The sequence below is a fragment of the Myotis nattereri genome (assembly GCF_964212035.1).
Source record: "Myotis nattereri genome assembly, chromosome: 2".
Taxonomy (NCBI): Eukaryota; Metazoa; Chordata; class Mammalia; order Chiroptera; family Vespertilionidae; genus Myotis; species Myotis nattereri.
The window spans coordinates 96734066-96760012 of NC_138076.1; the positions used below are offsets into that span (position 1 = coordinate 96734066).

The 25947-nt window shown below is 36.2% G+C and overlaps 1 protein-coding gene across 1 annotated transcript in view; it reads left to right on the plus strand.

Annotated features, from left to right (window-relative positions):
- PDS5B (PDS5 cohesin associated factor B) overlaps positions 1 to 25334 on the plus strand; it is a 265811-nt gene extending 240477 nt beyond the window's left edge. The window contains exons 31-35 of the mRNA XM_081083029.1: positions 3082 to 3187; positions 8899 to 9341; positions 9432 to 9542; positions 21436 to 21574; positions 23783 to 25334. Of these exons, the coding sequence (XP_080939155.1) occupies positions 3082 to 3187; positions 8899 to 9341; positions 9432 to 9542; positions 21436 to 21574; positions 23783 to 23818 (835 nt within the window). The 3' untranslated portion in view covers positions 23819 to 25334. The remainder of the gene's footprint in view (positions 1 to 3081; positions 3188 to 8898; positions 9342 to 9431; positions 9543 to 21435; positions 21575 to 23782) is intronic.
- The last annotated feature ends 613 nt before the right edge of the window (positions 25335 to 25947 follow it).

Sequence of the window (25947 nt, forward strand, 5' to 3'; positions counted from 1 at the left end):
TTACACTTTCTCTAGTTCTAGCATAGTGCTTAGTACATCCTTAGTTGGCAGCAGAGCCTTATACGGGGTTAAACTGCCACTGTTTATTGATTTTGCTAAGTTATTGTGGAAGACTTTATGCTGTCTTTTGCATTGTTCATAACCAATTAGTAGAGGAAGGAGGAGACATTCTGAAGTATCTTACCAATTCCCTTACAATGAATGTTTAAATGTTATACAGTCAAACCTTGGTTCTGGAACATCTCCCATCTCAAACAATTTGGTTCTTGACCGAGTTGTTCACAGAAAAGAATGTCTTGCTTGTCCAACCAAACTTTGGTTTTCAACCTGACAACCCTTTCATGCTGATACCTCAGTGGGAGGAAAAGTGTCTCTCGGGCAACAAAGGAGAGAATGCTTCTATTGCTGGTGAAATCAACAATTAGCACAATTTTAAAAACATAGAGGCCATAAGGAGTGCTAATGTTGCTAAGGGCGTGAAAGAAGCAGTGATCACAGGCAATTATAGAAGTAGAACTGAAGTTGATTTGGATAAAGGAAAAGTAGTTAGCAAGAGACAGCATTCTGAGACAAGCAAAAATGCTGCATACTGACCTGAAAGACACCCCTGGAATGAGTGCTAAAAGTGATTTTTTTAAGGCTAGTATGGGGTGGTTCTATAAATTAAGAAAAGAAGTGTGTGTTTACAGATTAAACAGTATGTTAGACATGTGCTGAATATAGGAAAGGTTAAAACAGGGAATCATTTGGTGGTCTGGAACAGAGTAATTCAACTTACATTATTTTTAATGGGGAAAAAATTCTGTTTTTGAACAAATCACTTCTTGAACAGCCTTACAGAACAAATTAAGTTCGAGAACCGAGGTTCCACTGTATAATACAATAGAGGTAGAACAGAATTAATATCTATAGCTCTTATTTGTTCAAGATTTCTATATTAATGTATATTAGTGGCTTATACCTAAGTGACTCTTCACACATATCATTTGAACATTTACTAGTGAATATCCTCATACTTAAAATGACCAAAACATTTTCAGCAACTAATTTCTAAATTATTGGGGTTTTTTCCTTGAATTTCTGGTTATAATCATAGATGATCGAACTCTGCCTACTCATCTAGACTGAGAGCATCAAAATTGTCCTTGACTCTCCCCCCTGCTAAGTTTTACCAGTTATTTTTCCCTACAGTGTTTTATTCTTCTCTTTTCTGTTATCATTTCATTCATTCTCTTTAATTGTTATACTTGGCTATTTCCCTTCCTTACTCCTCTAGCTATGTAGATCATATCACTGCTAGATGCTCTTTTTTTAAATGCTGCTGGTTTAAGGTTATTCCATTGCTCAGAAATCTTAATTGGCTCCCTTGTTTGCTTTTAAGATAGTTCAGTGGTCGGCAAACTGCAGCTCGGCAAACCGCAGCTTGGGAGCCACATGCGGCTCTTTGGCCCCTTGAGTGTGGCTCTTCCACAAAATACCGGCTCTTCCACAAAATACCGACTTCTGCGCATGGGCCACGAAGTTTCAGTCGCACTGTATGTGTGCGCCCGCACGTGGTATTTTGTGGTATTTTGTGGGAGAGCCACACTCAAGGGGCCAAAGAGCCGCATGTGGCTTGCGAGCCGCGGTTTGCCGACCACGGAGATAGTTTATATGTTAGTCTGTCCTCATCTCCCATTGTTACTCAAAACAAATGACTCCTGGTTTTATGCTATACTTTTTCAATATACTTTGGTTAAATTTTCTTTCACTCTTACTAATCTTATCTTGTCATTTTTTTCATCCAATCCCATCTCTTCACTAGAACTTTTTCTAAGAGAATTAGCTAAGTGTGTTTGAGATGGTTTGGTTGGAGAGTAGGAATGATAATAATGGTTAGAGATGAAGTTGAGAGGTAGCCAGATTATATTTAGACTTTGTGAATGTAAGAAATTTGGTTTTGATTTTTAAGTACAACTGGAAGATATTGTTATGGAGTCTAGTGATCTGATTTGCTCTTTAAAAGACTGCTCTGATTGTTTGGAGAATAGAGAAGCTAGGATTGAGATTTCAAAAAAACCAGTTTGGAGTCAGCTAATAGTCTTCTAGGGAAGGGATAAAGAGGGAAGAAGATGGTAAATAGTGAAATTTGGGATTTATTTTGATGCCAGATCAAAGTGGTCTTGCTTGATGGATTAGTTGTGAACAGCTAGAGAAAAGGAGGATTTAAAGTGTATCCTGGCTTTTTGCCTGAATAACTATGGAGATAATGGTGCCCTTTACTGAGCTGTAGAGTCCTTGAGGAGGAACAGGCTGTGCGTGTGCGTGTGTGCGTTTGTGTGTGTGTGTGTGTGTGTGTTTTGGAGAGGTGGGGAAAAGAGGAGGTGTCCAAATAACTATCTTGGCTGTGGTAAGGTTCAGATGCCTATTATAAATTCAAGTGAGTGGGCAGCTGTATATGTGAGTCTAGAACTCAGGGTAGCTTCTTAGCGAGATATTGAAATCCAGGATTCAGTAATGTTTCAGTGGGTTTTAAAACCAGATAGAAGACATACCAATGCATGAAAAAATGTGCTGTTAATTTATTTAACAAGTATTTATTGGGTGCCTACTCTGTGCCAAGCACTAGTCCACATGCATTAGTATGCATTGGTAAGTAAAATTGACAAAAGATCCACATTTACATTCTAGCAGGAAAAGGTAGTCAGGTAGATAATAAACCTAGTAATTTTTAGTGTATTAGAGGGTGATAATGTAAGAAGAAAAAGAATTAGGGAAAAAGGAGAAGCAGGGGACAGGGTAGATTGTAATGTAGGCCAATCCAACTTGCTAATAAGAAAAGTCTTAATTTAGTTTATGTTCCCACTCCAAGATAGAATTTAGGTTTTAAAAAGAATTAGGAAAGAGATAAATTTGTGATATTTTTATTTTCCTTTTTAATTAAATGTGCTTCTTTGCTTGTTGATTTAGTGCTAAGTATGATAGAATAAAACCAATACATTTTGAATGGAATGAACCTTTATTTTATAAAGCTGCATTAGAGAACAGAAAAAGCTTTTAAGGTTATTTGATTGTAATAACAATTATAAATTATATTAAAAGGCTTGATAGTTCTGAAATGGACCACAGTGAAAATGAGGACTACACAATGTCTTCACCTTTGTCGGGGAAAAAAAGTGACAAGAGAGACGACTCTGATCTTGTAAGGGTGAGCTATTTGGTTTGATTTTATCATTATTATTATTATCATTTTACTGTAAATAATAATTTTTACACTAAAACTACTTAACATTACTCTCAAATTTGACATGATTTTCTTTTGTTTGTTTGTTAATCCTTACCCGAGGATATTTTTCCCATTGACATTTAGAGTGAAAGAGGAGGTAGAAAAGGAGTGGGGAGAGGAGAGAGAGAGACATTTGAGAGTCACCTATGTGAGAGAGACATTTCGATTCATTGCCTCCCACACTCACCCTGACCAGGATGGGGATTGAACCTACAATCTCAGGTATGTTTCAGGATGGAATCGGAGACCCTTTGATGCACAAGCTGAGGCTCTACCATTGAGCAACACTGGCCAGGGTGACATGATTTCGTTTTAAAGATTTTAATTACAAATTTGAGTTTATGATTATCCTCTACCATGTAATTTAAGTATATTGAATTTCTTGTGCCTTTTGTTATTGTACTAAGTAATCTTCTTTCTTCAGGTCTTTGGACTCTAACATGCTAGTCCAGTTCTATACTCAGACTGCTGGTTTTTTGTTTGCTTGCTTTTTAAAAAAACATAATAAATTTAGAATTAGCCTTAGAGAAAGGAAATAAAATGATGGTATTTAAAGGCTCCCTCATTTTAGTTGATTTCTTGAGCCTTTAATTACTAAATAAACTTCTAGTAAAGGTCGGAATTGTTACAGTTCTCATATAGTCCTTGTTTAGTTTTAAAATCTTAATAGCAATGATAGCTGTTATGATAGATACAATTTATAAATGTCATTTGAAGACAAAGTTAGTAGTTTTGGTGCAGCTACAGAAGGTAGTTATATATTTCAACACAACCTGATGGCCTTAATAATAGGGTACATCTTTATTTTCTAGATTAGCTCTAAACTTTTTAAGATAACTGATAGCTTTATCTGTAGCATGTGGATACTTAGCTGGTAAGGTTTATCAGAATAAGTCAGTTAGCCCAAATGAATTGTTGTTATAAAGATTAATATTTTTATTAATGATTACCATAAAATAAAAGTTAATGTGTTTCAATCTACTCAATTAATACAGGTGGAAGGTTATTAGTAAAATAATTGCTTTTGCTTTCTCTGAAATACAGGGATGGGCAAAAGTAGGTTTACAGAAGAAGACAATAATTTATAAATAAATAATAATACAGGAATAAACTCTTGTTTTGTGTACGCACAACTGTAAACCTACTTTTGCCCACCCCTGTAATATTGCCCTGCTTGTCTTTTACTGGTCCAACATTACATAGCCAAGAACTTTTATTTTCAGTTCTTTTAAAGTTTCTCCAGTAATTTATTTTGCCAGATTGTTTATCTTTCCGCTTAAAAAATTGTAATTCTAAAATTCTTACTAAATCATTACTATCTATCTGTAAATTCTGATTTTTATGGGCTATTTAAAAATTTCGGCAAACTAGAATTAAAATTGATTGCTTAGCCAGAAAGGAATGCTGTTACCTGGATTTATAGAAGAAAATCCTTGAATTGGAAAAGGTATTTGTCTTCTAATCCTACTTCTCATTTAGTGCAAAAATTCCTTCATTGTCATTTATGAGAGTTGGTCACCATGTGCTTGGAAATGCCTTAGTGGAGGAGAGCTTATAATTTCTTTCATTTATTGGAAACATCAGCTAGGCCACCCCCATCCACATGCTGCTCTTTCTTATCCCCTCAAATTTGGGAAGCATGGTTTTGATTAATTCTTCTTATTTTTGTTATTCTGTAAATCCCACATCTAATTTTACCTTAGGAAGCAATTCAAAAATACAGTCCCTATTTTTCATTGAACAGTTTTGAATTTCTGTCCTTTTGGAATCTATTTGTATAATTATAATGAAGACCTTTGGCTGTCCTTTGTGCAACATTGCATTCATTTTCAAAAGTTCTAGAAACTTATTAATCTAGTTTCAACTGAAATATCCTCAGAGAGATGAGAATTATGAGACATAACTTTAATTTTAATATCAATAAATCATAGTGAAAGAGTACTGTCTCCCTTGCTATTCCTAGCTTCATATTGATATTAAATGTCAAAGGAATTCTCCATATATATTTATATTCAAAATTATAGTTTTGCAAGTAACATTTTCCTGCTCCTAGCCTTAGTTTTATACTCTGTTTGCTCTTAAAACAATGTAGTGCAAAATGAAAAAGAAATTAGAGAATGTAGGGCATTAGCAAACTAGATTAATTTTATGGTACTCTCAAGAAAGCAGGCATTGTTTCATTTTTACCACCAACCTTTTTCAGAGCATAAAGGAATTAAGCCATCCTTTCAGATCTTTGGACATCCAAGTTAATTATAGCATTTAAACTTTGAGATGACACTTTAAATTTAGTTTTAATGTATATTTCTTTTATCTTCCCATCTCTGAGTAACAACAGTTAATTTTTAATTATATAAAAGGAATAAAGAGAGAACTCATGGGACATAAGACAATAGTGTGGTGATTGTGGGGGTGGAGGGGGAAGAAGGCATAGAGGGGATAAATGGTGATGGAAAAATTTTTTTAAAATTAAAATAAAAACTAAATATAAACTAACAAATAAAAACCAATCATTTGTAGGTCGTTTTTTTCCTTGGAATGCAAGAATAATATAATGCTTAAAAAATCTCTTAATATGTTATAGCATATTAATAAACAAAATAAGAAAAATGCTAAAAAGAGAATCATAGATCATGCCAAAGAAGACATAAATTTTCACAGATGAACTTTTAATAAACTAATTCCAAAAGGATAAATCCCTAACATGCTAAAAATTTTGTCTATTTAAATTAGTAGTGAATGATTTAGTCAAAGTTATTATTCTTAATGGCAAAATACTTGAAGCATTCTTATGAAAAGTCAGGAACAAAACAAGCAACCTGCTGTCACCACTATTATTTAAAATTGTACTAGAATGTTCATTTCAAGAAGACATCAAATAAAAGTAAAGGTATGACAATGAATAAGAAGAGAAATTTATTTTTATTTTTGTAATCTTAGAAAAACTAGAGAAGTAATTGAAAAACTAAGAGTTTAGCATGGTGGCCAGGTATCTGTATATATGTATATACATAACTAACTTCACTCTGTTGATTTTACTTTCTTTAGGTATACACTGGGGGGGAAAGTGGATTGACTTCACCCCACTAACCACTACAACAACCAAATTAGATAGAGAGATGACAGACAGATAGATCTAAATGTGATCTTAAAAAGAAATAGTGAGAACCTTTGTGGAGAAAATACCAAAAACTGAGAAACATAGAAGACTTGAACAAAGAGAAGAAATATGCTATGTTCCTTCATAGAAAAAATGAATTTAAAAAATGACGGTTTTTCCCCAGCCAATGTGGCTCTGTTGGTTGGGCATTATCCTGAGTACCAAAGGGTTGCCGGTTCAATTCCTGGCCAAGGCACATGCATGCCCAGGTTGCTGGCCCAATCCCTGGTGGGGGGTGTGCAGGAAGAAGTTGACAATGTTACATTCTCGCATAAATGTTTCTTCATCTCCCTTTCGCTTTCTCTAAAAATCAGTAAACTATTCCTTAAAATAAAAAATAAAAAAAATGACAATTTTTTCTAAATTAATATATAATTGGCCCAGCCTGTGTGGCTCAATGGTTGAGCATCAACCTATGAACAATTTGATTCCTGGTCAGGCCACATGCCTGGGCTGGGGGCTTGATCCCCAGTAGGGGGCTTGCAGTAGGCAGCCGATCAGTGATTCTCATCATAGATGTTTCTATCTATCTCTCCCACTCCCTTCCTCTCTGAAATCAATAAAAATATGTATTTAAATTAATATATAACTACAATTCCAGTGTGATTTTAAGTCCTCCATGTGAAAGAATAAATGGATTAAAAAAAGAGGAGTAAATCATAAGATCAACCAAACCAGAAACATAGTTATGATTAATAAAATATTGTGCTGCTGTTTTAATACCCCCAAACATTACTTTTTAACACATAATAAAGAATAAAGGAAGCATTACAAATCAGTAATTTTGAAAGAATTGAATGTCTCTTTGGGGGTGGGAGTAGGAAAAAGCAGTTTACAACCTCGTCTCATATCCTATTCTAAAACAAGGTAACAAATAATGTTACCTTGTCTGACTGGGCTGCCATAACAAAATACTATAAACTGGGTAACATAAAACAATAGAAATTAACTTTCTCACATTTCTGAAAGTTAAGATCAAAGTTCTGACCAATTCAGTTCCTGGTGAGAGCTTTCTTTTGGGTTAGCAGATGGCCACCTTCTTGTTGTGTCTTTACATGATGAAGACATATACTGACAGAGAGCACTGTTGTTATCTCATAAGATCACTAATCCCATCATATGAGCCTCAACCCGCATGACCTCATCTCAACTGAAGTACCTCTTAAAGGCTCTATCTCCAAATACATCACATTAGAGGTTGTGGCTTCAACCAATGAAGTTTGTAGAGACACAATTCAGTCCATAACAAATAGTTAACAAAATTTTAAAATATGCAGAACTGGAAAAGAATATAGATTAAAACATTAGGGCTCCAGGAAACAAATGGAAAAGGGTATAATACCAATGACATAATTAGGCAGTTCACAAATAGGAAATGCACCAACTAATTAAACATTTTAAAATTACAGGTAGATCATTTTTGTTTTCAGTGATTTTCAAGAATGTAACTTGGTACAAACTTTGGAAGTTAACTTATTACTATAAACTTAATATATTTGTGTTTTATGTTGTATTTGTGTATATGGAGAGCATTATACATGTTCATACATACTATTCTTCATTGATTTGGAGAATTTTTTGTCTCTGTCTGCTGGTGAATGCATAAATTCTCCAAATTTAGACTAGGATTTTATTTTAAACTAGAGGCCCAGTGCATGAATTCATGCACAGGTGGGGTCCCTTGGCCTGGCCAATGATTGGGGCTGATTGGGGCTGGCCAGCGCAGGGGAGGGACCATCGGAGGTTGGCTGGCCATGGGAGGTTGGCTGTGGGAGTGCACTGACCCACCAGGGGTCAGCTTCTGCATTGAGAGGCTGCCCCCTGGTGGTCAGTGCACATCATTGCAACCAGTCGTTCGGTCACTTAGGCTTTTATATATATACATTTGAAAGTCACTGACTTGTAAAATTATTTTTGTTACCTGCGATAAAGCAGTATCTTTGATTCAGAAATGTGTTCAAAATCTAATAAATGTTTAACTTTTATATTTTGCCACTTTTGTTTATAAAACCAAAAAAAGTCCTTTTATGATATGTAAAGCATGATATATAACGTAGGTATTTTATGTCTTACTATATACTGTGTGGTAAAATTAGAATTACTCGAATATCAAAACTGATCCATTATACTTTAATATAGCCATCTATTATTCAAGCATTGAATTAGAATGTTCTTTTTATGTGCCTTTTGTTAAAACTTATAATTTAATAAAATAGTGGTCTTGAGAGGTTTCCATTTGAGGCTTTCTAGCTTAAGTAAAAATAAATGATTACCCTCTAATCCCAGATAATTTTTTAAATTATAAAACTAATAATAAAAGCAAGTAAAGTTGTGGTTCTGATATATTTCAGAACTCTATTCTTTATTTAGGTATATTTTTATGACAAAAGTACATAATAGATTTTTTTGTTTGTTTCATTCAAAATATGCTTACTAACAATTTTATATTTGAAATTGTGATTTTTATTCCTAGTCTGAATTGGACAAACCTAGAAGCCGGAAAAAAACATCAGCCACCGATTCAGAAGAGAAATTAGGTATGGATGACCTGACTAAGTTGGTACAAGAACAGAAACCTAAAAGCAGTCAGCGTGGACGGAAGAGAGGCCATACAACTTCAGAGTCCGATGAGCCACAATGGCCTGAGGAAAAGAGGCTCAAAGAAGATATGTTAGAAAATGAGGATGAACAGAATAGTCCACCAAAAAAAGGTAAAAGAGGCCGACCACCAAAACCTCTTGTTGGAGGAGGTACAACAAAAGAAGAACCAACAATGAAAACCTCTAAAAAAGGAAGCAAAAAAAAATCTGGACCTTCAGTAGTAGAAGAAGAGGAAGAAGAGGAAAGACAAAGTGGAAACACAGAACAGAAGTCAAAAAGCAAACAGCACCGAACTTCAAAGAGAGCACAACAGAAGTAAGTATGTGTAACTCTAAACTGCATATATTTAGTTACTATATTATAAATCATAACTTGATGCTATCCACATTTGGGTCTTCTCCAAAGCAGAGCAGAATCTCCTGAGACTAGTGCACTTGAATCCACACAATCCATACCACAGAAAGGACGAGGAAGACCATCAAAAACGCCATCACCATCACAACAAAAAAAAAATGTGTAAGTTGTAAATAATGTTAAATTTCAAACCAATTTCAAATTATTTTTCAGAAGTTTATAAGTTTTTAAATATACATAAAGATGCATTTAAATGCCATATATTTAGCTCCAACACACTAGGTAAGGTAAAGTTTTTATATACTTACCTAGGTGATTGATATTCCAATTAACCCTCTGGTAACTTTTGTACATTTTTACAGGTTTTAGACAAATTTTTATGAATACCAAATAGTTTATTATTTCCAATACAGATTTTATGGTACCTAAAGAGGTGTTGATGTATTTTTAAATAATCATAACATATTGACCTGGTTGCCTTATCATTCCATACTACATTTTTTCTTCCTGTCTTTCCTCAGCAGCTTTTTAAAAAAATAGCTTTTATGCTTATGCTTTTACTCTTTGAACTATGTAGGAAAGTAATGGCATTATTTTTTTAAATTACATCCATAGAAATTATCACATGCAGATCTCAAGTTTTTGATGTTTAGATTTTGTTTGTTTTAATCAAATTAATACATCTATATCCAGATAGTTTTGGATGGTCACACAGTCACATGTTTATCTGAGAGTTAAAATAACAGATTTGTATCCAAAATTTTAAAGTGATAGGCGTATTTATGCTGTAATTTGTAAATTTTGCACTTTTTCTTCTCAGTTATTTAAGTGGAAATAGAATGGCATGTCTTCGTTTAGTGAGGAAATCCCCAGTTTTTCTCAGAGTAATTCTATTATATAACTACATCAGTGGCTTGACTTTTCAGAGTTGCCAGCACACTTTGGTTAAATAGTTATCTTAGAAGTTTTTCCTATTCCTGTGTATTCCACAGGAAGAGGAAAAGTTTCCTGAGTGTCTAGCCAGTACTTCATGCCTTCTTCCATTTGATTTTTCCCTCAGGTAAAAAGTAAAGGTAAGTACATGTTCTTGGCAGCTTCATTATGTTTTGATTCAACCATGGAAAAGCATTGGTATTAACAAAGGAATTCTTAAGTAATGTTAAATTCCCATGATTAACTTTATAACAAGGAAATGATGGCTCATAACTTTATTTATATTTGGGCTTAAATTATTATCATGTTCTCTCATAAAACTAAGTTCTCACATGAATGTTCTAAAACAAACAAGTATTTATTTTTAAAAATCAATACAGTCTGGTTGGCATGGCTCAGTGGTTGAGCATTGACCTATGAACCAGGAGGTCATGGTTTGATTCCTGATCAGAGCACATGCCCAGTGGGCTCAGTCCCGTGTGGGGTGTGCAGAAGGCAGCCAATCAATGATTCTGTCTCTCTCTCCCTCTCCCTTTCTGAAATCAATAAAAATATATTTTAAAAATAAATAAAAAGAATGTCAGTTTCCAAAAAAAATCAATACAGCCCTGGTTGGTGTACTCAGTTGGTTGGAGCACTGTCCCATACATCATAGGGTATCGGGTTCTATTCCTGGTTGGGACACATACCTGGGTTGTGGGTTAATCCCCAGGCCTGGTCAGGGTGCATGTGAGAGGCAACCAATCAATCTTTCTCTCTTTCTCTTACTATCTCCTTCTGTTTCTCTCTTCCTCTTCCCTTCTCTCTAAAATTCACTGAATTTATCCTCAGGTGAGGATTTAAAAAAAAGTCAGCACAGAAAGAGACTCTTTATTCTGTTTTAACAGCCTATCTTCTTTTCGGTAGGAAGCTCTGTTTTTAGAGCTGTTAAAATAACATTAAATTTGCCTATTTTTCTTCTGACCTCACTGGCCTAGAGGAAAGCAAGAGCCCCAAACTGCTCCCTGTCGCCCCCGAGCTCACACCCAGAAGAGGAATCATCTTCCTGGGCCTCTGGTGTAGAGGTCCTGGTGTCAGACTGAGTTATGTGGCTCTCGAGGGCCATTTCCTGTATCTTCCCTCAAGCTTGACCAGTGCCATCCCCTCACAGGAGATCTAATATCCCACCCTCCCAACACGCAGGTTCTCCAGGCAGAATGTGGGACAGACTGAGTTGTGTGGCTTTATGACAAAGGACATTTTTCCTCTCATGCCCAACCGGTGCAGAACCTTCCTTCACACCATCAAATCTTGGTCTGTTTGGGCCTGATAAGTTCTGCTGGCCTCACCCTGACAACTCTCTGAGGCCCTGCCCCACCAAAAGGTCTGTAGGTACTGGGCAAGGGACAGCTAGACTTGGTATGCCTTAGGACAGCGGTTCTCAACCTGTGGGTCGCGACCCCTTTGGGGGTTGAATGACCCTTTCACAGGGGGTCGCCTAAGACCATCGGAAAACACATATATAATTACATATTGTTTTTGTGATTAACCACTATGCTTTAATTATGTTCAATTTGTAACAATGAAAATACATCCTGCATATCAGATATTTACATTACAGTTCATAACAGTAGCAAAATTACAGTTATGAAGTAGCAACGAAAATAAGTTTATGGTTGGGGGTCACCACAACATGAGGAACTGTATTAAAGGGTCACAGCATTAGGAAGGTTGAAAACCACTGCCTTAGGACATTTGCTGAGTGGCCTCAGACCCAGCACTGACTCCAGGTTTGAATCTCTATCAATCTTGTGAATACCACTCACTTCTACCTGGTCACTCACTAAGAACCTATCTCATGCAACGTGAGTATGGCCATAGGTTCTTTTATTAACTGAGCCTAATAGGTAGGCAACTGTTGGATCTTGGGGTTCCTTGGGCCTTTTCCTGCCCTGCCACCATGTATGATGCTGGTGTAAGCTGACCTTGGTGCACACTTTGGCCCCTCCATGCACTTCCAGCCTTAGAAAAGGTAGCCACAAACTGCATACCATTGTAGTTCCAAACAGGTGGCCCAAGGCCAGTGTAAGGCCATATCTGACATTGACCTGCACCAGATTCCTTCCCAAAAGGCCCCAGAACCAACACACCTGGTGGTGTGCTGCAGACCACATCAGAGACAGGACCCAATTAGCTCCACAAGCGGCACATCCAAAGGAGGATCTCAGTGGGAACTAGACACTGCTGGGATGAATTCCATTTCATGTCATCACCCTCACAATAGCGCATATACTGTGGTTGGCATCAATCCTCACTGTCAGCCAGCCTGAGGGTTGACCCACACATGAAGGGGCCAACAGCAATCACGACTCAACTACAATAGGGAGCCAGCAGCAATCAAAACTCTACAACGCCAACATAATCCACAAAAGGGAGCATCATGCTTTGGTGATAAGGGAGACTGTGTCACTTAGCTCCATAGGACACCTACTACACTAGGCTACCATTCCAAGACTGGGAGATATAGCAAATCTAGCTAATACTCAGATTAAATACAGAGTTGGCCAAAATGCGGAAACAGAAACATGCCCCAAATGAAAACGTGGGAGAAAGCTCCAGAAAAATAAATAAATGGAGGCAAGCAATCTACCTGACACAGAGCTCTAAACAATGGTTATAAGGGTGCTCAAGGAACTTGGGAGAAGAATAGATGAACTCACTGAAAATTTAAAGACATACAAAGCATAAAAGAGGACATAGAACCCATAAAAAAGAACCAGTCAGAATGGAAGAATACAATATCTAAAATGAAGAATATACTAAAGGAATAAACAATAGGTTGAATGAAGTAGAGGACCAAATCAGTGATTTGGAAAAACAAGGTAGCAGAAAACACCCAAACAGAGCAGCAAAAAAAAAAATCTTTTAAAATGAGGATAGTTTAAGGAACCTTTGGGACAACATGAAGCATAACAACATCCACATCATAGGGTTACCAGAAGGAGAATAGAGGAGAGCAAGGGATTGAGAACCTATATAAAGAAATAATGACTGAAAACTTCCTTAGCCTGGTGAAGGAAAAAGACACACAAGTCCAGGAAGCTCAGAGATCCCCAGTCAAGATGAACTCAAAGAGGCTCACACTAAGACATAAATAAAATGGCAAAGGTTAAAGAAAAAGAGAATCTTAAAAGCAGCAAAACAAAGACTGTTACCTACAAGGGAGATCCCATAAGATTGTCAACTGATTTCTTGACAGAAACATTTCAGGCCAGATGGTATTGGCACAAAATATTCAAAGTGAAGAAAAGCAAGGACCTACAATCAATACTGTTCTACCCAGCAAGGCTATCATTTAAAATAGTTAAAGAGTACTCTTTAAGAGAAGAAAGAGAAGCATAGTTATAAAGAATAAAATGGCAATAAATTCTTATTAATCACATTAAACGTAAATGGCTCAAATGTTCCAATTAAAAAACATAGGGTATGATTAGAATAGAAAACATAACTGGATTAGAAAGCATGACTCATATATATGCTATCTACAAGAGATCTACTTAGAATGAAAGATGCACACAGACTAAAAGTATAAAGATGGGAAAAGATGTTTCATGCAAGTGAACATGAAAAAAAAGCTGGGGGAACAATACTTGTGTGAGACAAAATAGATTAAAAAAAAAGGCTATAGTAAGGCAAAGACTGACACTGCATAATGATAAAGGAGTCTAACATAGGAGCACCTTAAATATGTAAAGCAAATATTGATGGATATAAAAGGAGAGATTGACAGTAATAGTTGTAGTAAGGGACTTTAACACCTCATTGACATCTTCCAGTCAGTAAACAAGGAAACAGCAGCCTTCAATGACACACTAGACCAGGTGGATTTAATTAATATTTTAAAGCATTTCAACCCAAAGCAGCAGAATATACATTCTTTTCAAGTGCACATGTAAAATTTTGTAGTATAGACCACATATTAAGCCACAAACAAACTCAGTGAATTTAAGAAGATTGAAATGTCAAGCATCTTCTCTGATCCCAGTGAAATGAAACTAGAAATCAATTACAAGAAAAAACTGGAAAACACACAACATGGAGTCAAAATAACATATTAATAAACAATGAATGGTTAACAATGAGATCAAGGAAGAAATCAGAAAGTGTCTTGTGAGAAGTGAAAATGGGAATACTAGGTGTACCAGTTAATGCAGATTTTTTTCAATAAATGGAGTTACGCATATGTTGATATATATGCAATTTGATATGTATGCTATTTTGTTGTATTGACAGCAAGTTTCAAAACTTCATATGTCAAATTTGCTGAAGGTATTAACATCATAAATATTTTTATGCTTAAAAATGTCAAATTTCATGCCAAAAAAAGAGGATTTGCAGGATGTTTTCGTTCATTATTTTGAAGAAAAAGTTATATACTTCCGGAAGCTTATGGTGAACATGATCCATCTCAAGATACTTATGAACACTGGTTTAAATGCTTTAAAAGTGAGATTTCGATGTGAAAGACAAAGAATGTCCAGGTCAACCGAAAAAGTTTGAAGACCAACAGTTACAGGCATTATTGGATGAAGATGCGTGTCAAACTCAAAAACAACTTGCAGAAAGATTAAACGTTCCTCAGCAAACAATTTACGATTGTATACAAGCAATGGGAAAGATTTCGAAGGAAAATGGGTGCCAAATCAACTGAACAAATGACAAATGGAAAACCTAAAAGTCATCAGTAAAATGTTGCTTCAGCTGCACAAAAGAAAGTCTTTTTTGCATTGAATTGTGACTGACAATGAAAAGTGGATTTATTTTGGGAATCCCAAATGCACAAAATCATGGCTTGATCCAGGTCAACCATGAACATCGACTGCAAGGCCAAATTGCTTGGGAAAGAAGACAATGCTCTGCGTTTGGTGGGATCAGGAAGGTGTGGTGTATTATGAGCTTCTAAAACCAGGTGAAACTGTTAATACTGATCGCCACCGACAACAAATAATCAATTTGAACCACGCTTTGATCGTGAAATGACCAGAATGTGCCAGAAGGCATGGCAAAGTAATTTTGCTTCATGATGACGCACCATCACTTCAAAACCAGTTAAAGACACGTTAAAAGATGTTGCCTGGGAAGTATTAACCCACCCACTATATTCACCAGACCTTGCTCCTTCAGATTGCCACTTATTCCAATCAAATGGCACATGCACTTTCTAAGCAGCACTTCAAAACATACAAAGGAGTAGAAAATTGGGTCTCTGAAGGTTTGCCTCAAAACAAGAAAAGTTCTATTGGGACGGTATCCACAAGTTACCTGAAAGATGGGGGAAATGTGTAGATAGCAATGGACATTACTTTGAATAAAGCACTTTTGATGTTTCTCTTGAAATTATCGTGTTTTCTTTGATTACAAAATCCGCCATTATTAACCCGTACACCTATTACAACAACTGGATATCAGGAAGGAACAAAATCTGAACAGACTAATTATAACTAATGAAATAGAAGCAGTAGTAAAAAAACAAAAAAACAACTTCCAACAAACAACAGTCCTGAACTGGATGACTTCACAGGTGAATTTTATCAGACATTCAAAGACGAATTAATACCTATCCTTCTGAAACTATTCCAGAAAATTCAAGAGGGGGGAAGATTCCCAAGCTCATTTTATGAAGCCATATTATCCTAATTTTAAAGCCAGATAAATACACTACAAAGAAAGAAAATTAAAGGCCATTATCCCTGCTGAACATAGATGCTAAAATTACTTCAACAAAATATTAACAAACCAAGTTCAGCATTGCCTTAAAAGGATAATAACATTTTGGTCAAGTGGCATTTATTCCTGGGATGCAAGGTTGATACAACATCTGCAAATCAATTAAGGTGATACACCACATAAACAAAATGAAGGATAAAAATCATATCAATAGATGCTGAAAAAGCATTTCTTGTAATCCAGCATCTGTTTATTATTTAGAAAAAACTCAGCAAAGTGGGAATAGAAGCAACATACTCAGCTTTGAAGGTGACAAACACACAGCCAACATTATACTGAACAGGGGAAAACTAAAAGTGTTTCCCTTAAGATCAGAAAACAAGACAGTGCTATCCACTTACACCATTCTTCTTCAACAGTATGAACAGTCATAAAAACAGATGTTTATAGATGAATGGAACAGAATAGAGAACCCAGAAATAAGCCCATGCCTGCATGGTCAATTAATATTTGACAGAGGAAGCAAGAACATACAATGGGATAAAGACAGTCTATTCAATAAATCGTGTTGGGAAAATGGAGAGGTACTTGCAAAAAATGAAACTAGACATCTACCTTACATCATATACAAGAATTAAACTCAAAATGGATTAAAGACTTAAATGTAAGACTGGAAACCATAAAATAGAAGACAATATAAGCAGTAAAATCTTGGATATTTATCTTAGGAACTAGAGGCCCGGTGCACAAATTCGTGCATGGGTGGGGTCCCCCTGGGTGGCCTGCAGGGATTGGGCTGAAACCCGCAGTCCAACGCTGCCTGCAGCTCCTACCTGCCACTCCCGCTCATCCCGGCCCCACTATGCCTGCCACAGGCTCGCACCCAATCAGTCCCAATTGGAAGAGGCTCGTGCTGCTGCAGCAGAGCTCACCAGCCATGAGCCCTGCATCTGGTGCCCTCCCAAGGTGAGTGGCCTGCGGGATCGGGCTGAAACTGGCCCTTGACATCCCCCAAGGGGTCCCGTATTGCGAGAGGGTGCAGGCCAGGCTGAGGGACCCCACCAGTCCATGATCAGGCTGGGGAAGGACCGTGGGAGGCTCCAGGGCATGTCTGGCCCATCTCGCTCAGTCCGATCAGCCGGACCCCAGCAGCAAGCTAGGCTACCAGCTGGAGCATCTGCCCCCTTGTCAGTGCATGCCATAGCGACTATCTGCCCCTTGGTGGTCAGTGCACATCATAGCGAGCGGTTGAGCAGCCTTAACATATCATTAGCATATTACCCTTTAATTATATAGGATAATTTTTTCTGATATAGCTCCTTGGCAAGGGAAACAAATGGGACTGCATAAAACTAAAAAGGTTTTGCATATCAAAGTCACCATCAACAAAATGAAAAGACAATCTACTGTATGGGAGGTCATTTTTGCCAATAAGACATCTGATAAGGGGTTAATATCCAAAATGCAATAAAGAAATTATAAACCTCAACATCAAAAAATCAATCCAATTGAAAAAATGGTCAAAATACCTGAATAGACAGTTCTCTAAAGTGGACATACAGATGGCCAATGGACATGTGAAAATACACGCAATGTCACAAATCATTAGAGAAATGCAAATTAAAGAGAGTGAGATATCACCTCACACCTATCATCAGTAAGTCAACAAACAAGTGTTGGCAAGGATGTGGAGAAAAGGAAATCTTCATGCACTGCTGGTGGAAATGCAGATTGATGCAGCCACTATTGAAAACAGTATGGCGTGTACTCAAAAAATTAAATGTGAAACTGCCTTATAACCGAGGAATTCCACTTCTGGGTTTTTGTTCAAAAAAACCCAAAGCACTAATTCAAAAGAATATATGCACCCATAAGTTTATTATAGCATTATTTGCAATAGCCGGGATATGGGAGCAACCCAAATGCCCATGAAAAAATGAGTGGGTAAAGAACATGTGATACAAATACACAATGGAACATTACTGTGAAAAAGAACAAAATCTTACCATTTGCGACAGCATGAATGGACCTAAAGGGTAATTATGCTCAGTGAAATAATTCAGAGAAATACCATATGATTTCACTTACATGTGGAAACCAAAGAGCAAACAAAAAAAGAAAGTGAAACATTCATAGATACAGAGATCAGACTAGTGGTTGTCAGTGGAGAGAGGGATTTGGGGGGGTGGGGAGGGAGAGGTGTGGAAAGGTTGAAGAGATTAAGAAGTACAAATTGGTAGTTTCAGAATTGTCACAGGGATGTAAAATACAGCATAGGGAATGTAGTCAATAATGTATTAGCGGGGAAATTTTGTAAAGCATAGGATTGTCTAATCACTATGCTGTACACCTGAAACCAATATAAAATAATACTGAAGTTAAACTGGAATGGAAAATTTTAAATAAATAAAATATTTTAAAATGCTTGGTTTTAGCATGGATTGAACAATACAACTTTTGGTGTTTTTTGTTTTTAATGTATTGATTTTAGAGAGAAAGGGAGAGGGAGAGAGAGGAAGGATAGAGAGAAACTTCGATTTGTTGTTCCACTTACTTATGCAGTTATTGGTTGATTCTTATATGTGCCCTGACGGGGGATGGAACCCACAACCTTGGTGCATTGGGCAGATTCTCTAACCAACTGAGCTACCCAGCCAGGGCTGAACAATACATCTTTTGGATTGCTTATAGAAGTGGTAACATAATATTCTTAATTTTAAAAAATATTTCTCAATAGGGATACATTTTATTAAATGGTGGTATCTTATATATTTTTGATTACCTTGTATGTTTTAGAGAATATTAATTGCTAGGCAATATAATAGCACAAAACACATTCTTGTCCTCCTGCAACTTAACCATGTAAATGGGCATGTAGTTGTAAAATAATCACATGTAAATATGAATTCTAATTTTTTATATGTGCACTGCAGGAAAAACTTAGGCTGCTATAAGAATGTAATGGGAGAGCTGGGAAATCAGGAAAATTTTCTCTTGAGAAAGTGTAAAGTTGATTCCTTGAGAATAGTAGTAATTAGACTATAGTTCAGGGAAAAGAACATTTTAGGTGGCGGGATCACTGTATTTGAAGTTTATGAAGCGGGAAAAATATTGTCAAAATTGAAAGATGGCAAGAGTTGGCTGGGTTGTAGTTGTGAGGAATTGGCGAGTGGAAGGAGATTCGAAAGGAGAGAGGTAGGCAAGAATTGTTTGCAAGGCCTTATGTACCATGTTAAGAGGTAGTTATCCTGGGGAGTGATATCAGCTGTGTTTACTTTTTTAAAAGATTACTTTGTTGGTTTGTCGAGTATGACTCCCTCCACGTTCTGTGTGGAGTAGGGTTCGGTATCTGAAAGAGGAGCCGCACAACAAATGAGAGAAAGAGACACGAGATAATTTTGCAATATTGGAGGACCAGGCGGGCAAGTCCAACTCAAGGAGAGGGACTTCCACTGATGCTCAGGCTGTTCCAACCTTTTATTTGGTCTAGGGTAGCCCTAGGGTGAGGAGGTTTGTTTGGGGTAGCCCTAGGGTAAGGAGGTTTGTTTGGGGTAACCCTAGGGTAAGGAGGTTTCAATGACACAGGGATCAGCGGACAAATTCCAGGAATAGATTAAGTATCTGATTAGCTCATCAATAAGTTTCTGGGAGTAGGCAGGGTATCTGATTAACAATAATCAACAAGAATCTACATAAGTATCTAAGGAATTAAGGGAACTAAGGTGGGGATGCTTCACCTATTATTACCTAAATTAACTGAGTGGTTCCTAGATTACCTGGGTGGTGCACAGCCCTGACCTTTGTTAGGACTTTCAAGGGCTACTAGCTTTTGGGGAGTCTCTGTCTAAACTCAGCTAGTGAAGACGATGAATGGCATTGGTTAAAGTTCCATACTAGTCGGCGGGGAGGGGGGGGGGGGGAGTTAGGTATTGGAATCCAGGGACTCCTACTGAGATAGACTAGTAAGCCAGGACTAGGGAAACTAAGAAAAATAGTTATACATCAATTTGCAGCCATCTAGTATATCCTGTCTATCTTCTCTAAACCAAGGACACTTAAGAGTAAATGGTTTAGCCCTGGCCAGTGTAGTTCAAGTTAGAGTTTAGACTACAGCTCCCAAGAGCCTCAGTTTCGATTCTTGGTCAAGGGCACATACCTGGGTTACAGGTTCGATTCCCAGCACGGCCTGAGGCAGCCAATCACATTGATGTTTCTCTTGCTCCCCTCTTTCTTTCTCCCCTCCCTCATTCCCTTGCACTCTCTAAAAATCAATGGAAAAAATATCCTTGGGTGAGGATTAACAACAAAAAAAGAGTAAATGGCCGAAACCGGTTTGGCTCAGTGGATAGAGCGTTGGCCTGCGGACTGAAAGGTCCCAGGTTCGATTCCGGTCAAGGGCGTGTACCTGGGTTGCGGGCATATCCCCAGTGGGAGATGTGCAGGAGGCAGCTGAGCGATGTTTCTCTCTCATCGATGTTTCTAACTCTCTATCTCTCTCCCTTCTTCTCTGTAAAAAATCAATAAAATATATTTAAAAAAAAAAAAAGAGTAAATGGTTTATACTTTTCCCCAACCAGAGGGTAAATAGCTTAAATCACCCTACTGGAAGATAGATAGCAGAAATCCAATTATAGCCATTGGCCAATCATACCCAAGGATAGGTAAAGTTAAGAGAATAAATCTCATTTTAGTACATCACCAAAAAAAATTTAAAAAAAAAGATTACTTCATTAAGAGAAGAACCAAGAGATGAGAATATTTGGAAATATGTAGTAGCGTTAGAAGTGGAGTAAAGTGAATGGGTTTGAGGTTTCCTTATAAATTGAATCCTTAGGACCAGATAAAGAATGGTATACTATTATGGAAGACTCTGGATTTTCTGCTTTGAGCAGCTCAGTAGATATAAACGCCTTTCACTATTTGGGAAAGATTTTAAAAAAAGCAGAATCTGAGTTATGTTTTTAATTCCTTTATGGTGTTGGTCTCAGTCACACTTATTTTTTGTTACTTGGTAGATGTTTGTATGTAAGATTCTAGATTGAACACTGTTTTAGGGTTCAGAGTATAAGAAAAATATTTCCACCCTGACCAGTTGTTTGGGCATTGTCCAGTGCACCAAAAGGTTGCCAGTTCGATTCCTGGTCAGGGCACTTATCCAGGTTGTGGCTCGATCCCTGGTAGGAGGTGTGCAGTAGGTGCCTGATCAATGTTTCCCTTTCACATCGATGTTTCTCCCTCTCCCTTTCTCTCTAAAAATCAGTAAAAATATTTTTTAAAAAATATTTTCTTATAAGGTTATTAAGGATAAAAATGAAAATCTGAGAATTCAGGAGATATTTAAAGCATTCCCTCTACTGAGATGTAATCTAGTTAAAGATTAGCATGTTCATTGTATTTTACATGTCTTTTACTCTAGCCGTGCAGGACGCTCCAAACAAGCAGCCACTAAAGAAAATGATTCAAGTGAAGAAGTAGATGTGTTTCAGGGTTGCTCTCCTGTCAATGATGATATTCCACAGGAAGAAACAGAAGAAGAGGAAGTTTCTACAGTAAATGTATGTTTTTATTAAAATGCCATGTGTGATAGTGATAACCGGAAAGGTGAGCTGAGGGTTTTCCCAGGGGTCATATCTTGCAACGCTGAAGAATGAGCTCCGTGGACCAGAAGATTTAAGCAAAAGTGTGGAAAATTACAAGCAGATTCAGACTCCCCTCACAGGGAGGAGGGCCCTAATAATGGGCTGCCCCCTTAAAGCCTTGTAGTCCAGGGGCATATTTTTGCTACAAGTCTGCTTCATGTCTGCCTGTGTCTTCACCTGATTGATTCTCTCAATTGTTCTTGCCCAGCAACGGGCCTGAACTTTCCATTTCTGTGTGTTCTTTCTCTGTTCCTATGCTGAACTTTCTGTTTCTATGCACTCATACACCTTGTTGCTGCAAGCCTTCACTTGTTTTCCCATGCCTCTGGCTTTGAGTCTAGAAACATTTTATTATTTCTGCTTTGTTGGTTTCTGTGATTAGGCTGGCTCTAACTGCCATGTCTACCCCTGCCTATATTCCACCTGCCTTTGTTTTCCACTGTACCTGTCTGCCTGCGTTTCAAGTTAACGCAATAGTATGGAATATAGAAATAGGGTTGGTAAATATTTGGTCACATCTTTTTAGTATTTGATGTTTCTTATAATTCTAAATACTTAGTTTTTTCTTCATTAGTTTAGCATTCTGTCCTCTACCAGCTTGTATAATGCAGAATACATCTTTTATGGAAATCTAAAACTGAGTGAGAATAATGAATGTAGCCTAGTGCAAGTGCAAATGTCAAGTTTAAACTGATGTGGAAAAGAACAAGTACCAGTATGATACTGACACTTAAGGCATTTTTATACCTTGATTTTAGAATGCTGATATCTGTTAAATATACTCTTATTTATGTTTCATTACTTTTTGTTTGAATTTCAAAGTAGAAACTCGAAATTAGTCAATCATAATAAAATCATAGTTTTTATTAAAATCAGCCTTTGGAATTCATAACATTGGTAATAGACACTTTTTTTTTTTTTTTTTTTTTTTACAAAAATAGGAATGTGGAACTTCCTGAGGTACTTTTTTATTTTTTTAAGTAATGAATTGTTTTGCCATTTAACATATTTCAGATATTTTACTATGGAAGAAATATAAACAGTTAAGTAAGAGCTGTTCTCTTGGTAATACTAATGCTGAATCTTTGGATTAGCTCAGTCAGCCATCTTATTTGAGAAATCAGTGTACTGAGATCAAGTCCCAGAGTTGATCCCCACTTCTCTGACCTATTTAAAATATAATTAGCTCTTCAATCTTTGGCAGAATTCATTTATGTGAATGGATTAACACTACAGAAAAATATGCTGCATTGTGGTCTCAAACTAGCTGAGCTTCTTTCTTTCTTTTTTTTTTTTTTAATATATTTTATTGATTTTTCACAGAGAGGAAGGGAGAGAGACAGAGAGAGTTAGAAACATTGATGAGAGAGAAACATCGATCAGCTGCCTCCTGCACATCCCCCACCGGGTATGTGCCCGCAACCCAGGTACATGCCCTTGACCGGAATCGAACCCGGGACCTCTCAGTCCGCAGGCTGACGCACTATCCACTGAGCCAAACCGGTTTCGGCTGAGCTTCTTTCTTAACGGGTTTTTTGGGGATGTAAAAATAAGGTGAAAGAGTCTCTGATATCTTCATCAAAGAAAAACTATACTGTTAATTAAATTAAAATACTGTCCTTTTTATATTCCTCTTGTTTGAACTAAAGTTTTATGCTTTCATTACCTATTGCCAATTAATGGGAATGTGTCTGAATTTTAGCTTACTTATATGTATTTGATAGGATCTAAACTCAATAACTATTTTCCCAGAAAGACAGCTATAAGCCTAAGTTCATAAGTGTCAAATTTTGTCTTATCACAGAAATATAAGTTAAAATATGACATTTGCCATTATTTTACTTGCTGTCTACATAGACTTCTGATCATTTGTTTTTAAAGTTATTAAATAGAAAAGGAATGATTTTTCCTTGCTATTCTGGGAAAAGCTGTTTATGAACATTCAAATATTATATAGGTCTAAATAAGTGATGCAACAAGTTAAAATAGGAGAAAGGTTTCAAGGAGAGAAAAGCAAAATCAGGACCAAGTAAGAATAATAATTGGTTAAAAAATTATTATAATTGCTATGTCTAATAAATGTGTCCCCATTTTAATTAAGCATCTGATGATTTTTCTTTTAAGGTACGGCGGAGAAGTTCTAAAAGAGAAAGGCGATGAACAAATGTAATAATTTCTATGTGAACACTTAAAAAATCATTTTTCATCAAGCTTGAGGCTGAATAAAACCTTTAATACACAAAATGGGACTGCTGAAGAGTGGACAGTTGGGCCTCCCTTTGATGACCTCATATATTTGTGGTCACACTTTAGCCATACGCATGGTGATAACATTGACTTGTGAAAGTGTAATTTGCTATGGCTATGTAGAAATAAACTAAAGAAGAAACTTGTAAATATATTTTTCCTTTTTTTTTTTAATGTTTCTGACTTCTAGTGTGCTTGTATAGCTTTTATCTGTGGCTTTAAACTGACAGTACCCAACTGTTTATTGGATCTATTGCTTTGAAAAGAGTTTGTTAGGATAGATCTTAAGCAGTCATCTGTCAGTGTTTGTATTTGTATACTCTGCAGTTTTACTGTGAAAAAATTATTTTTCAACAAATGGTGTCATTTTCTTGATGTCACTATTGGTTGGAGAGTTAAATGGTCTCTTTCCCGTGTGTATCTTACCTAGTGTTTACCCCTAGGCACCCTTAACCTTCAGAGGTGCTAAATCATCTGCTATTACACCTGAACGATGCCTCTGATGGGAGGAAACCACACAAATTGTGAAATACTCCTGAAGTTGATTATTTTACACCTCAGTATTGGTCCCAGAATTTTCTGGCCTTCTATGGCAATGAAAATTTTAAGAAAAAAGATTTAAAATATTTTAATTTTAAAGAATGTGTTATAAAATAATGTACTGAAATCTTTATCCCATTTTATCGTCCCTTTTCAGTTCATATACTCTACTGTATCAATAAAATTCTGTAATTTGAATTAGTTTTTAATAGTCTAGAATGTTATTGTGTATAGATATTTCCTCTTGAACATGTTCAGAAAATGCAAATTATTACACTATAATATAAAATCTGATATATACACATTAGAAAAGTTTCAGTTCTTCATAACAATGTAAAGGTAATCAGAAAGAGAAAAGTTTTATTGATGCAGTGTGTCTTTATAAGGCTGTTCTTGAAAACAAGAGTTTTGTATTTTATAGTGAGTTGCATGTTTATGAAAAAAATGCTAAAAATGGAATGTGCTCTTTTCTGTAAATTCATATTTAGTTATAGTATATGATAGATTGCCCCATAACATAGTTTTCATCAAGAGTTTATTATTGTTTTTTATTTTGGAGCCAAAAACATTGTTTTGGGAGGAAGGACAAAGTGGGAGTGATATGTCAAACTACATGAGCTACTGTAGTAGGTATTACAGTCTTATGAACTTTTTAAATGAAATTCCACTTTGTCCTGATTGGGAAAAGTGGAAATTTATTTGGATTTAGAGATGATCTTTTCTTTATGGTAAGCTGCAAAATTATATAAACAAATTACATAAGACAGTATACTTTTACAGTTTTATAAACTGTATTTTGAACCAAAACTTATAGGTTGTTACTTTATGTGTAGCCAAATTCATTTTAGTATTTCAGGTGCTGTTCTTTTCTTTTTTCATGGTTAACATCAGAAAGAAAATCATATTCTAACTTGTTAAATTTATCACATTGAATAATGGAGCATTTTCATGTAACACACTATTATGTTTAAGATATATTTCCAAGATTGGTGATAATAGATAAGGGATATAATAAAGAAACTATTTTGGAAAATGACATTTTACTATTTTCCAATGCATATCACAATTAATGTGATTATTATTTTTTTAGAGATTTCTCCATGTTAATGAAACTGCCTTTTATTTTTAAAAAATGTTTTTATTTGTGTCTTAATCTCTCAATATTTAGCTGTTCTTTATTTACAGCAGTACTGACACCAGTGATTATGGGAGGCTGCTATATATCAAGGCAGCTAATGTTGGACCAAGATACATTGGTTTTTAAACATTTCATTAGCTCAGTTCTCCCATCACGCTGTTTCTATTTCAGCAGTACGAAGGCATGTTTATAAATCTATAAAATAAGAATAAAGGATAGCTTTGTATTTTTGTCATTGACTAAATTGCACCAGGAATGTTTATGGAAGTATATCTTTAAGACCATTTTATAAAACAACAACAACAAAAATGGTTGTGGAGGATTTTTATTTGCATGATCATAGTTAAGCAGATTTCATTGTACA